This window comes from Chaetodon trifascialis, chromosome 19, assembly GCF_039877785.1.
Source record: "Chaetodon trifascialis isolate fChaTrf1 chromosome 19, fChaTrf1.hap1, whole genome shotgun sequence".
Classification (NCBI taxonomy): domain Eukaryota; kingdom Metazoa; phylum Chordata; class Actinopteri; order Chaetodontiformes; family Chaetodontidae; genus Chaetodon; species Chaetodon trifascialis.
Genome location: NC_092074.1, coordinates 21985448 through 21999580, shown reverse-complemented (window position 1 = coordinate 21999580; position 14133 = coordinate 21985448). Strand labels below are relative to the sequence as shown.

The 14133-nt window shown below is 41.7% G+C and overlaps 2 protein-coding genes across 12 annotated transcripts in view; both read right to left on the bottom strand.

Moving 5' to 3' along the window:
* Nucleotides 1-2284: 2284 nt before the first annotated feature.
* Nucleotides 2285-7811, bottom strand: e2f6 (E2F transcription factor 6). The gene is made up of 9 exons (XM_070987169.1): nt 7538-7811; nt 6516-6830; nt 6083-6123; nt 5790-5845; nt 5236-5422; nt 4659-4814; nt 4449-4563; nt 4112-4244; nt 2285-3832 (listed from the first exon to the last, which is right to left on the bottom strand). Exons 1-9 carry the CDS (start codon nt 7658-7660, stop codon nt 3795-3797), a joined length of 1164 nt encoding a protein of 387 aa, XP_070843270.1. The 5' UTR covers nt 7661-7811; the 3' UTR covers nt 2285-3794.
* A 603-nt stretch (nt 7812-8414) lies between these two features.
* myt1la (myelin transcription factor 1-like, a) overlaps nt 8415-14133 on the bottom strand; it is a 62436-nt gene continuing 56717 nt past the window's right edge. For all 11 annotated transcript variants that reach the window (XM_070986805.1, XM_070986813.1, XM_070986809.1 and 8 more), the window contains one exon: nt 8415-12707. In XM_070986805.1, coding sequence (XP_070842906.1) covers nt 12567-12707 — 141 coding nt within the window. In that variant the 3' untranslated portion in view covers nt 8415-12566. The remainder of the gene's footprint in view (nt 12708-14133) is intronic.

Sequence of the window (14133 nt, the reverse complement as noted above, 5' to 3'; positions counted from 1 at the left end):
AAAACTGCTACGAGTAGCAATTCAGAAAGGGGTGTTTTTCTGGTTTTTGGTGCAATTATGACTTAAAAAATACATGTGGGGGGAAAAAGAGGGTTGAGCCTGAGCCTAAGCCTGCTCGTGTTATCTTAACCCCTTCATAAAGCACTTTATATGTGGTCAGCTGATGAGGCTGACTGGAAACACTCTGGCAGGACGGAGTCATTTAGTGGAAAAGGATCCATTCCCTGACGTCTTGGGAGTTTGGTCAGTTTGTCGTTTGACACAGGATTTCATGCTGCTGACGTCCTGATTTTATTTTGTTCTGAGCTGCTGAAATGCTGAATCCTACACTTCCCATAATGCTCACTGGTCTTTGTTAGCCCTTCCTCTGCCTGATGAATGTCTTTCAGAACATCTCGTCCTCAGTTTGCAGCATAAAGGCTTTAAGTTTGAAATCTCCACGCTGAGATAACAATGTTTTTATCTGACGAAGCTTCTCCAAAGACACTTCACACACCTGAGCGCTAAACTCACCTTGATGTGACGCATTAACTTTGGACTAAAAGCGTCTGTGGAGGAACCGGTTCAGGTGGCTCTGTTTATGCTAACATGTTGGCACAAACACGAAAGGTGTAACATGACAGCGGCTGAGGTCAGGTGTGCTCTGTGCACATGGCCTGGGTTTCTCGCCTGACGTCCTCACAAACTTACTGAATGTGTTTCCAAATGTTGCACACGAACGTCTCAAGCTGAGACGAACATCCTTCATAGAAGTTTCATGGAATTATTTTTAAGCTAATTAACAAACGTTAGCATTGCTAACTATTCAAATAGACTGTGTACGCTAACTTCATGTTAGCATTTTCATTGTGACCTTGATGGCATTAGCATTTAGCTGCTAGCTTGGCTGCCATGGTGCTTATTACAGGCCTGCCGCAGCCAAATATTCATTTATTTACTTACTTAGATTAGATTTATAGTTGCTGTCGAGACTTAAATTGAGATTAAAAACACAACAAAACGCTTCTAAAATACTCAAGCTTTAAGGGACAGATGGTGACTCAGCTCACTGCTGACTTCGGGTCCTAAAACAGAACATTATCTTTCCTCCATCTTATCTTAATGCTGTCAGTGCTCAAATAAAACCATAAAAAGGTCCAATAATGCTGCAGTCATCATGAACATGAACGTGCGACGCTGTCAGAGAATATTCTACTGATGCATTCAAAATCAGTATTTTTGTGACTTGCTATGTACATTAATATTTCCTCATTACGTCGATAGAAAACCTAATTCGGCCGTCATTATGGTTTCCTAAAACATCTTTGCTTTTGCAAATGAGTCGTGTGTAAACGTGATTTCCAGGAGACAGAGCTGCTGCGGGTCGCTCTGACAATCTGATACCGAGAGACTCGACCGCAGTTTGGCTGCAGGGCTCAGCTTGAGGTTTGGATGTTGTGGTGGCACTCAAGGGAAACAGTATGAGTGCACGCACGCACGCACGCACGCACGCACGCACGCACGCACGCACGCACGCACGCACGCACGCACACAGTGCCTGGCAGCTATAATGTTCCTGTCCACAGGCAAAATGAGAGACAATCAAGTATCATTTCCTCCATTACTCTCTGTTCCATATTCAGTGTGTCTGTGGGAGGAGAGCTGCCTCTTCTTCATGTACATCTGAGATGAAGGGCGGTACAGATTCTACCTATTCAGCCCTGTGAGTAAACCCAAAAGGCCTGGTTTCCTTCAGGGTGTTTGCTGATCTACTTCCTGTTCTGACTGTGTGGAAGCAGCTTTTAAAAATGTTTAAAAAACAGGAATCAGTCTTTGTCTTTGTGGAGCTGTGCTGTGGATCAGGCTGCAGGGGCGCAGTCTGTCCACTGGGTGGTGCTGCTGTGACTGCATCATTTTTTCTTTTTAACATCCTGACGTTCATATCTTTCATACAACTAGAGCTCCTCCTAGCTTTCTGCTGATGATGGAGGACAGATGTAAAACTCTATTTCCATCATTCCTCTTTAACATAAAACGTGTGCCACACGTTTATAATTTCCTGTTTTGATGTTTTCTCAGTTTTATAACTTAGATTTTTTACTGTTAAACGGAGTTCATCTACTTAGTGGCTTATAAGGTGGTAAAAATTATGTCAGGTGGGTGAAAAGAAACAAAAACCACAAAGCTTTGCAGCTTGTCTCCATCAGGTTTCACCCTCTCATGTATATCTGAGTCAGGGTCTTGGACAGCTCTCCTCCCTCTCATCCTCCAAATAACAGCAACAATAATCCAAATACACCCATTTCCCAGTTTCATAGGAGTTAATGTTTTATTGATTACAGCATCTTCTCCGTGAGGAGCTTCAAACCGAGATGAAAACATTTGTACATCCCAAAGACAAAGAGAAGTCAGACAGTAAATAGAAACAATCTAAGAGGTGAGAGTCAGTAAAATCATACAGCAAACACTCTGAGTCTGAACGCGATCATAATATATGATACCAAACCTCCAGAAACGCTGCCGCTCTCTGCAGCACAGAGGCACAGCTGTGTCTAAAGCTACCACCGCCCCGATCAAACTGTCCTCATCCTCACCTTCATCGTTTGTAAGACTTCTGTCCGGAGAGCTCGGCAGAACGACCGGGCCGAACGGGACCGACATCATTAAGAGTTCAGTAAAAAACTCTGCAAAGGTGCAAATTTGATTTAATTAATTCCATTGAGTGTTTTCTTTGTTGATTTGAGTCAGAACGTCTTTGTTTGGTCTGATCAGTTCAGATTTGAGGATTTAAAACCCTCAGGCCCTTTAAGGCTTTTCAATTTTACCTTTTGCTCTCATTTTGGCAGTTATTGTGCTGAGATGATGATATTTGGCTATTTGTTCATTTTTTAATGAATTCTGGAATTCCAGCAACAACACTGCACTGACAAACGTTTACACTGTGGAGCTGAAAAACTCCTAATCTTCCCCTGAAAGGCCTTTTAGGACACACTGACTATCATCAGGACCACTTATTTCCATTCTACTGCCATTGCAATGCAGAAACATGAAATCCTCTTCATTCCTCTAACCCTGCCGTTCAGAGGCTCAAACATGTCCACCAGATGGCGCTGTCTACCCATGTTTGCAGAGAGGCATTGTGGGAGATAATGGCCTCATTTGAACTACCAGGATATCACAGAGACTGCAGGACAAAATATTCTGGCTGTGTTCTGTAGATGTCAGAGTCTGGTGTGTGTGTGTGTGTGTGTGTGTGTGTGTGTGTGTGTGTGTGTGTGTGTGTGTGTGTGTGCAAAATGTTCAAAAGAAATAATGGGAATGTAATATTCGTGTTTCATGTTTTTATGATTTATGATCCAGTGACCTAGAAGGGCCTTAATGGTTAATTTATTGTACAAAAAGTAATAGTCTATCAAAGCCAGTGTTGTTGCTGACATATCCCATATCACAAAAAAATCCACTTGACATTCATGAAATAGAAAATAATTCATTTTTTGTGTAACAAAAAAGTGGCACTATGTGAAGCAACTGGCATTTAGAGGGTTATTCAAATCTGAAAGTGATCTGACGTTTGCTGCACATGATGAGGACTGGAGTTAATGACAAAAAAAAGTAAAAAGTGTTTGTTTTGGGGCCTGAGGGAAACTCGTATCAGCTGAACATTAAATATTGTACCAGGTGTGAGCTCAGTCAGTTAAAGTCTGTTAACACCTGACCCCTCTGGTACCTGGGGATGATCTATTCAGGCTTCTGTAGTTTTTCCAGGCTCGTCTCTGAGCCTTGAGGACGTGCGCCTCCTGGTGGTCATCGGGTGACTACGCGCTCTGCACAGCACTCTGTGGACTCGATGACTCTGCAACAACAACAGCGGCGGCAGCACAATGAAATAAAACAATAAACAATTTAAAGACCTGTCAGGCGTCAGAGAGTCCTCACAAATTAACTCTCTGTATCTTGTTTGTTTAATCAGTGCAGTCACAGACAGGAAGGTCTTCATTTCAGCCTGATCTGAAGATCTCCTGATTACAGGATTCACAATACTTTAGCGAATAAAGTCGCGTGAGATTAATTGTCTGGTGAGAAATCGTTTCTTCCAGCCTGCATGTCGACAGGAATCAGCCTGTCGCGTTACCTGTGGGCAGCGTGGCCGTTGTTATCCGGCTTTCCTCCAGCGTTAAAAAGCAGCCGTTCTGTTCTGTCCCGACGTCGCAGGTCAGCACCATGATGGGACCCCTCCCCGCCTTCAGATGGACCTGGATGCTGTCCTGCATCAGGAAGCACACAAACACACAGCCTGAGTGAGCGTGACGGTGTTTTTATTCTGAGTATCTCCTGAATGTATCAGCTACATTCTCATCTCCTACAAATCATAGTGTCATGATCAGAGTGTTCAATGATCTGTACAAAAACTGAATGACGAATGACTCAGATAACGTGCTTTTCTTCTTCTCCTGTATTTGTGAGTTCACCTCTTTGGGTGCAGGAACCTCCAGTTTGGTTTCCTCCGGAGCTTTGACAACGATCACCGTCTGCTCCTGGAAGGCTCTGAGCCGGCCGACGTCCTCGTGGGTCACGTAGGCCAGCGTGGATGAAAGGTTAAGGAAAACCTGCTTCACTTTCTTTCTGATTAGCAGCTACTGACGTTTAAAGGTCAACGTGTGTAAACGGATAAAGGATATGCAGCGTTTTCAACGCTGTCGGTCATGTCGAAGAGCTGCTGAGCGCAGCTTTTGACGAGGGTGTCCAGCGAGTCCTCCACCAGCTTCAGGTTCTCCAGCTCTCCTCGCAGCTTCTGCTGGCTCTGACACAGAAAGCTGGAGATCTGACACGTTCCTCTGGACAGAAGACAGTCACACAGCAGCTTTAAAGCTCAGAGACAACTCACAACAATGCTTCACTTCAGCGTTTAACTTCGTTCTCCACCTCTGAAATTACAGTTTGAAAAAAATTAAATAAAACCTTAACTCAACATCCTCTGACTGCCTTTTCTCAGACCTTTCACGTGAAGGTCGTCCACTGAAGAGATGTGATTGCCAAAGCTGATGTCATGCCTGATTCAACATAACATCTCTCTGTTTTTACACGCTTTGTCCCATTTACTACACATCACACACACCTCCACTTAAAGTGCATAAATGAGTTCACAAAGCACCAAAATATAAAAGCAGCAATGCACAGTGAAGAATAATAATAACAATAACAATAATAATGGCTGAAAAGTCCCTTTGCCATCGTATCTTTTCATCAATCACTCACATCCACTTGAACCTGTTGACCGACTGCTTCTCGATGAGCTTGATGCCTTCCAGGACGTTGGTGATGTCATAGACCCGTCGCCTGCGGGTGTTCAGGCTCGTGATCACGTGCCGGACGTCCAGCGAGCCGTCCGGAGAGCTCAGCATCAGCTCCAGGAAATGCTGCGTCAGCGTTCCCAAGGACACGTCTGGATACGACACAGTTACAGTCTGAGAAACACCTCCGTCTTTAGACTTTAAGAGGAATGTTTACATCTGTGTGGTTTCTAAAAACAGGAAAAAAAACTACATGTTTCTACACTAAAACTTCAAGCATGTCTAAGAAAATATTTTACTGCAGAGAGATTTGTTTTTTAAGGTCATAATCATCTAGATTTTAACACCATGTACACTCTGCATACAATCCAACATATTTGCTGCTAGTTCACATTAGCTTTAAACTGGCCAAACAACAATCAAACTGCAGAGACTGTGAATAAGCAGCTCTGTTTGTACAAACTGTTCTAACAGGGAAACTCCTGACTAATGATTCAGTTAACCGGCAGAGGCACGCACCCTGTCTGGAGACTCTCTTGGTCTGGATCGTCTCTTGCCTTTGCTGCAGGCCGACGCTGGAAAGAAACAGACATCCCAACATCTTAATCCAAGCTCATGTGAAACACACAGCACACCAACTTCAGCGTCTCACTAAAACACCTGCTGCCAGATGGGAGCGAGGAAACACAACTAAAGAACAAAGAAATCAACCAAAGCTCATTTGAACTGATAAAAGCAGGTGCAAAAATTCAACCCAACCTGCAAAGTGTTACCGCCTAAGAAGAAAAGCAGAAGCAGAGAGGTTTTTTTACCCGTTCGTCTCGGCTCCTAAAGTCTCCGCGACAGCTGGATCCTGGAATTCGGAGAGAGGAAACAGAGCGGGTTAAAGCTGCTCTGATGACGTCGAATAATAAAGGAGACTGTGAGTTTAAAAAAATCGAGTTGCCAAACTCTCTGATGGAGTCTGACATTTTGGGAGTTAATACAAGTTGTGAGCTTTGTACAAACAATATTACACGAAGACATTCTTTTGACAAAATGTAAAGTTTTCACACTCATCATTCCTTTATGTTTGCAGCGTAAAGAGTCTGTGCATCACTTCGGGTTGCAGCCTTTTGACGCTTATTAAAAACATTAATCGCTCCAAACCATGACAAAGGTTAGCTCTAGCGGGACTGGACTGCATGTTTCTCTCTCTTTGTGCTGTACTGTACACAGAACATGTCTGTTCAAGAAGAGTCTGACCTGCTGTGGTGGATCCACTGCAGGAGGTTCTGGTGCAGGAGGCTCCGCTTTAGTAGGAACATCATGTCTGCCTTCATCAGCCTCATCATCACAATCGCCGCTGCCGGTGGCCCACTGGTCCTCTTCCTCAGATGATTCGGCTCCCCAGGGGCTGATCATGCCCAGGGACCCGTCCAGGTAGGGGGGCATGATGGGAATGGCGTCACTGTTGACCCCATTGGTGGAGATGTCCTCCGGCAGGAAGTGGTCTTCGCAGATTAAATGCTGCTCTGTCGAGTCCTGCTTGTCCGTCTCCCTCAGCGCCGCCAGCCATACCTGAACAAAGTCACCGGTGTTTCTGCTGTAGTCTCTTTCACCACTAAACACTAGCAGGTATTTACTGGTTTCCCTGATTTCTGATTCCAATAATAAAGACAAGACAACGCACTGAAGTCAAAGCTGAGGTTTTAAATCTTCCCCAATGTTAAAAAAAATGCGACAGCCATGTTTTTCTACTGTCTACAGCCACAACTCGTGAACTTACAGCCATCAGAGAATTGATGGATATGAAGTTATGAATATCCCAGAATTGCATTTTCATTTAGACTCTTCTGAGGTACCTGATAAACACAATTCAAAACTGCTATTTCTTTTGGGGGCATTCTGCAAAATAAGAAATTATTTTACTTTTGATCATTTCTGCACAATTTGCTGCTACGTTGCTAATACATCGTACGTAAGACTTTGAATGCATGACCTTTGCTAGCAAAAGCACGTTTTCATTGTTGTACTGCTACTGTTACTTGAATAGAAGCTAAAAAGTTATTAGTAATTTAAAGTTTTGGTCAGCTAATGCTCCAAACAATCACGCGTAAAGTTATGGTTCCTTGAACAGGCAGGTCAGCTAGCTAACACAGTATGTTAGCATTACGTTAGCCGGTATCAAAATGGCTAAAGGAAAAACAAAGAATCCCTTTATTCAAGTAACTTAACAGTACTCAGAGAACCGTACATTTACTTTGGTTAGAATCACATGTCGGTACCTTGACTCGTGCTGGGTCTTTGGGGAAGTTGAAGAACCTCTTCGGTGGTCGGTTGAAGACCCCTCGGTTAACGTTAACGTTGACCACGCGGTTCGGACACCCAGAGACGACACACTTCACCATGGCAACCGTCACTCCTCCACCCAAACCGAACCAAGCCGGGCTAGCGACTCATCCGAGACGCTTTTGTAGCTGCTGGATTTAGAAACAACTGCAACAACGGTCCGATTTGTTTATGTCGTGTTCCAGTCGTTTCTCAGACCGGAAGAGGTGTGTTTTTGACCCGGAAATACAATAATGGAGGGAAAGTTAGCAGAGCGCTCGTTGGCGCCAGTTTTGTGCCCTCTACCGCCCACATTTTGAAGCTGTATTGTTTTGTTTTTTGTTTTTTTTATTATTTAAGACTTTTACATATTCAGAAATGTAAATGTTAATCTACTGATTTACTTCAACTACTTACAACACGGACAATCAAAACATTGTCCGTTGTTTTTGTCAATAAAGCTTGGCATGAAAATAACACGACAAACGTAAAAGACACTAAAATATTAATTTAAAACTCCTTTGCCTTCATAATTATTGAAGAAAAGGATCCTGTAGTGCTGGCAGCACAGCACAGTATGATAATTAGACCAAAATCTGTGGTAAAATATCATGTTTATACAGTATATTACCACCAATATTGAGGTATTTGGTCAGAAATATGGTGATAAACAACACCCAGGCATGTGTACAATGACACCTTATTTAACATGCAGTACGTTTTAAGCTTCACTAAAACACTGGTGTGATCCTGTAAACAGATCTACTATATTTCATTGTTCATTGTTAACTTCGCTGATCATCAGCTTTCAATTCAAAACGAGCAGGTCGTAAGCAGTGTTGCAACACAAGATTTATTCAGAGCAAGAGATGCCAACACCAGCATGATAAAAATTGTACAAACTTCACAAGTCAAATTAAAATCTCACGTAGCAACTCGTGACCTTAAACATACAGCAAAAATACCAACAAAACCCATGCCATGTGGTAAGAAAAATGTTGTTGAAAGTTTGCGAGTAACAGAGAAAAAGGGGTAAAAGGAGAGAGAATGAACGTTGTATAAAAACCCCTTATCAATGCACTGCGGAAAAGAAACTAACATTTTCATAAAATGATGATTTCACAAATATTCATATGGATTTCTTTTGCATTCTAGCATGTCACATGTTAGTGTTGAGATTCTCTATGTAAATAGTTACAGTTTAGCTTTTACATCTGATATTACAATATCTAGTCTATTGACTGTCTTTAAGTGGCAGAATTGTGCTTTAACTCCCATTTCCTTTGTTATCAGTAAGAATAACTGACTAAATAAAAAATACAAGCTGTCAGTCTATCTAATGCAGTAGTTTACTGGCAGGAAGCTGCAGACACAAAGCTTTGGACAGAGATGTGAAGGCAGGGAATGAGGCTTTGCAGCAAAAGTCCAAAGAAGGAACATCTTTAAAGGAAAACTCCCCCTGTTAGCACGTCGTCCTTCCTGTGGGAAACTGGACTGACAGCACAGAAATGTGTCAGTCGTCTAAAAAACATCAAACCGCAGGTAAACATTACGCTTTAGGGGTCAGCCCCTCAGAAACCAATGAAATGCTTGTGATTTGGATTAAGTTATCTATGATTAACTCTTGATTTTACCTTTAAATTACTGTCCAGACTGTCAAACATCATCTCATGTATTTACCAAATCTGGTTTTAACAACACTTCACTGCAGCTGTATGAGCGAATGTGTTTAATTCAAAGCCAGCGAGGCACGTTTTCCTTCCTTATTAGCAAATATTCTTGATGTCATTTTACATAACTTTAACCCCTTTCGCCAAAATCTGACACGTGTCATATATTTAAAGGGTCAGTTCACCAAAATGATGAAACTAAACGTTTTCCCACCTGATGGTATCTGGTCATGCAGGTAGTTTGTGATTTCTGCCTCCACCCAAATAAATATAATTTAGTTTGCTGCTGTTGGGGAGAAAATCGACAGCAGCATCTCTTTCCAGGATGGTGTGTGTTACTCTGGATTCGGCACATGGTTACTATGACGACTACGGATGCACCGATTTGACACAGCAGATCAATATGAGGGCCGATAATGATCCTGTTAAGTGGATCGGGTCTTGGCCAGATGTGGCTGATCTACATTAAATGGTTTTTTCATTAATTTTACTCCAAAAATTCAACATTTATCCATAGGAGTGATGCCAGGATCACAGACAAGTAGACACTTTGTTTACAGAATAGCTGACTAATTAGCATTATGTGCTATTTAATGGAGAGCAAGAACATTTTATCTCTTCCTCTGTTGAAAGGCAATTTGGAAAAAGTAGGAAATTGGGCAGGTTGATCAAATTGGTGTCTTTTAGCTCTTGAACTCCAGCTACATCGGTTCCAGAGAAAACCAGTCTCATAATATATCAACTCTTTTTGCATCTAAGTCTTGCAAAACTGTCATTCCTCAACCACAACAAAAAGTCCCATTTCAAAAATGTCTTTTAAAGATATCCTCAATGTTCTTCAACTCAGAATCAGAGGATGCTCCTGGATAATATCCGTTTAATTTTTCATTTTTAAGAAATCAAATCTTCCCCCGTCAGTTCGGTGGGCAGATGGCTTTAAATTCTTCTACACCCATGAGCCATCAGGCACTCACTGCTATGTAGAAGAAGCCAGATGGGACTAAAGCACAGAGCCAAAGTTGCCTAATTCATCCAAAATTGACCCAGAATCCGAAAGTGAATCAATTCAAGCTGCAGTTTCTTAAAAAGCATAATCTTTAGCTTTCACTCATTGTTTTAAGAGTTTTAAGCTCTCTGATTGGATGCGTCTCAAAATACCTTTTGCACTGATTATTCAAAGTGCTATTTCAAGAAATCATGGACGCCAGAGGCCGGATGAAGCTCGCTCTAGGCGAAACAGGTCTCATGTTAAACACTGCAGCGATGCATTCATGTTTCATCGTTTTCAATAGGAACAGGATGTTTCAGGTGGTTGAAAATGGAGCATTTCTGACACTTAAGAAACCCCCCAAAAGGTAAAGTTTCCAACAAGGGGGCTGCCCATTGTTCCGATGGCCCACTATTCCGAAATCCCACTCGTCTGAAAAATATCCCACTGGACCGAAAGCCCATTTGTCCGACAGCCTGTTATCCCGAAAAACAAAAGCCCGCCATTGTTCTGAAAATACTCTCTCTCTGGAGCTTTCTGCCCTTAATATCTTAGTGATACGTTTGGTGGATGGAACAGTGGCACAAAACCTCAGACAGAAGCTTATCGGCGTGGTTCAGCCTTCTGCTTTTGGTATGATTTGATGTTAAAGATACTGCAGTGGAGCAGGTTAACGATGCACGGGGACCAGAGGGGGAGTTTCCTTTAAATAATAAATCAACTCACTGAAATTTGTTCCAGGTTGCTCTCAAACAGGAATCACCAGCACAAAGTCTTGTCGAAGTCACAGTTTCCACAAACTCGCTGTACAGTTTTTGCTTCATTTACCACGTGATAATACTTTGACATACTCCAATAAAGTGCATGCATGATCGACGGTGTTCAAAAAAACATACTCCATCAGTACTGTGATTTCAGACTGAATGTCATCGTAAGGCCGATTCAGATCAAATACTCAGTCTGTAAGTTCAGTGCACAGACATCGCGTTACGACTGCTGGCGCTAGTTTTCATTCATCTTTTCAAGAACAATCAAAGATAATAAAAAAGTGCTGCTTGGTCATCATGTCGTCTGGCATCATGTCCCATTGTGGCTCAGACAATAAGATGCATGATTGGAAAGAAGTTTTCTACAGGACGAGTGCAATATACAATGACGGATGGGGACGTTTGACCCTGTAAGTCCAGTGGAGCCGTCAGCCTTCAGAAAGGAAAATCATATCTACAAATCCTTTCGCCTGCCAGGTGCCTCTTAATCGACAATAAAAACATCAAAACATGGAAACAAAGGTGTCCCTGTGCAAAGTCGAACATGACAGAACCAAAGTCCTTTCACCCGCGTCAGATTCCCAAAACATGATTGTAGTAAAAGGTTTATACAAAACGCAATACATTTATAGTTAGTAAAAAGATCTATCAGCTCTTTGCTAGTTTTATTCATAAGAAATTGCATATACCCAAACAATTTTTTCATATAGATTGCATCCCATATCTAAACAAACGATTTAATATTACCATACCAATATTGCTGACATGTTGTCCTATTAGCTAGTCAAGGTTGAGGATTAAAAGAAATTCAGAATGGCAGATTGTCTCCTACGTTTTCTGTAGCCATTGGTCTTTCCGCTTTGCTCTTCGCGCCAACAAAGAAAAGCGACAGACAGTTTGAAACGAAACAACTCCGAAGGGGGATGATGGGATCTGCACCAGTAAGTTTCCGTGTCATGATGTTTGAAATCTTCTTGCTTATAGCATTGGTTCTTCTCCTAATTTTAGCTAAAGATTTACAGTAATATCAGTGTCCGCGTGGTCCACTTTCAAACATTACAAAAATGAATGAGTTTACATCCATTAAACAGCCTCCAGCGTTACAGCTCATGAGAAAAGCCTCTCAGAAATGATTGCTCTTCACCATCGCCGCTCAGCTCCCCGTTAAACCCGTGACGCCCAGTTTTTTCATGTATGTAAATCGCATTAAAATTAAAAAAAAAAAATGATTCAAGCTTACGATAAATAAATACATACATATACACTAGAATGTGCATACATTAGCAGCTATAAACAGTACATCACATTATATTAGATCATATGAAAATGTACAAAACATGAATGTTTTCTGAAACGGTAATCGTTTTTCAAAGCAAGGCAACGACAATCAAAATAAAAAAAAAGAGATATCCATGGAGTTGAGAGCATAACAGCAGAAGGAATAAAAGAACTATGATAGATTACAGCAGCAAAAAACAACCAATCCCTCTCTTTTTGACCTTTTTTTGTTGTTGTTGTTGTTGTTTTTGCTTTGCATTTGTTATTTTGGCCTCGGTCAGGGTTAGACCTGGATACCCTGAACAGCCTGTTTGATGTTCTCCAGCAGCGCCTTGTTCTCCGGGCTCTGGTACTGGTCCTGGTGAGTGTACATGTCTGTCAGTGTACTCACATAAGTGTCAAAGTTCTGTTCATTCATTGGCTCCTGTGAGGGGAAAGAAACCCACGAAGAAACAGACAATCAGAGCGATTAGAGGAAGTGTGTGTGTTTGTAGACAATCACTATGTTTTCTATGGGAAAGGTTTGGAAGACAGGCGGGCAGCAAGGGAGGAAGGGAACACTATCAGGAAAGCATGGCTCGGTTACACAAACTCACTGAAACACTGCTGTTTTATCACATATCATGAGTCATATCTACACTTCAGCCTGTGAAGGTCTACGCAATCAAGTCCAAACCATGCAAAATCAGGAAAGGGATGGTTAGCTTGTGGATAGATGGAAGGTTAATGTTTAGCATATGGAGACAAAATCAGGATGTTAAAAACCAATGGGAGGTTAATGGGCAGATGAACGAGACACGACTGGTAATTCAGCTTATTTTAGCCGACTGGGAGTCTTGATCGTTTCAGTGTTTCTCAGAGACAGAGCAGCTTTGGCTTCAAAAACAATCTCATGGGTTCAGTTCAACCTCAGTATGTAAAGGAAGCTAGCTTTAGTGGTTTAGTGGTCATTTCTGCTTGTTTGGAGGTGTACTGCTAGTTTTGGCGTACCTCAGGGCTCAAGTTTAGGCCCAGTTCTTTTCAACCTGTGTGTTTTCTCAGCCTGTAGAAATGTTAGAGCATTAGAGCAAGAACATTGCATTGCACTGAATGTAATCCAGGGTTTTGCAGAATATTTGGATATCAAAGTCCTTGTGTATTATACTAATATAAAAGTAATTACTTAATCAATTTCCTGTGGTGATGTAGGTGCTTTAATGATGTCTAATCACTCATTCGAATCAAGTTGAATAGTCAGAATGATCTGCTTTATTTTATGTAACAGGATGCTTGTTTTACTTTCTGTGTTAGATACCAGTTTTTCACTCTTATGAGCCTGTGATATGACCTTTGACGCTCAATGTTGCACTGAAATCCACTGGATCCACTAACTGCAGTTTAACTCAACCAGTCAGATTATTTCTGATTCCAGAGCAGCTCTTCCTCCATCTTCGTGGATCTAAAACTATGATTAGCTTCGCTGTGACTTGAGCTACGACATCATATTTCTGGTTGATTGCTAAACAAATCCCCCATTTGTATCATAAAGTCAGAATTTCATGTCTCATTTGTATGTGTTTGTTTTATTAATTATAATGAGGCAGATATAACAAACCAGAGGTCGCAGAAATGTGACTCTTTAGTTTCAAAGACAGTTTTAGTTTCTCACATATGATTGATTTTTTTTATGCCTTTTGGGAAAAGAAGTGATCAGAGGTATCAAACCACATCAGATGGTTCTTCTTCTGGAAATTAGCAACAGGTAGGTTAGCTAACGTTACTGTCATTGATGTAATGACTTGCACTGCAGCATAATGGAGAGTTGTGATGTGCGGACGCCACAGTGGGCTAAAGGAGTTATAGGAAAGGGG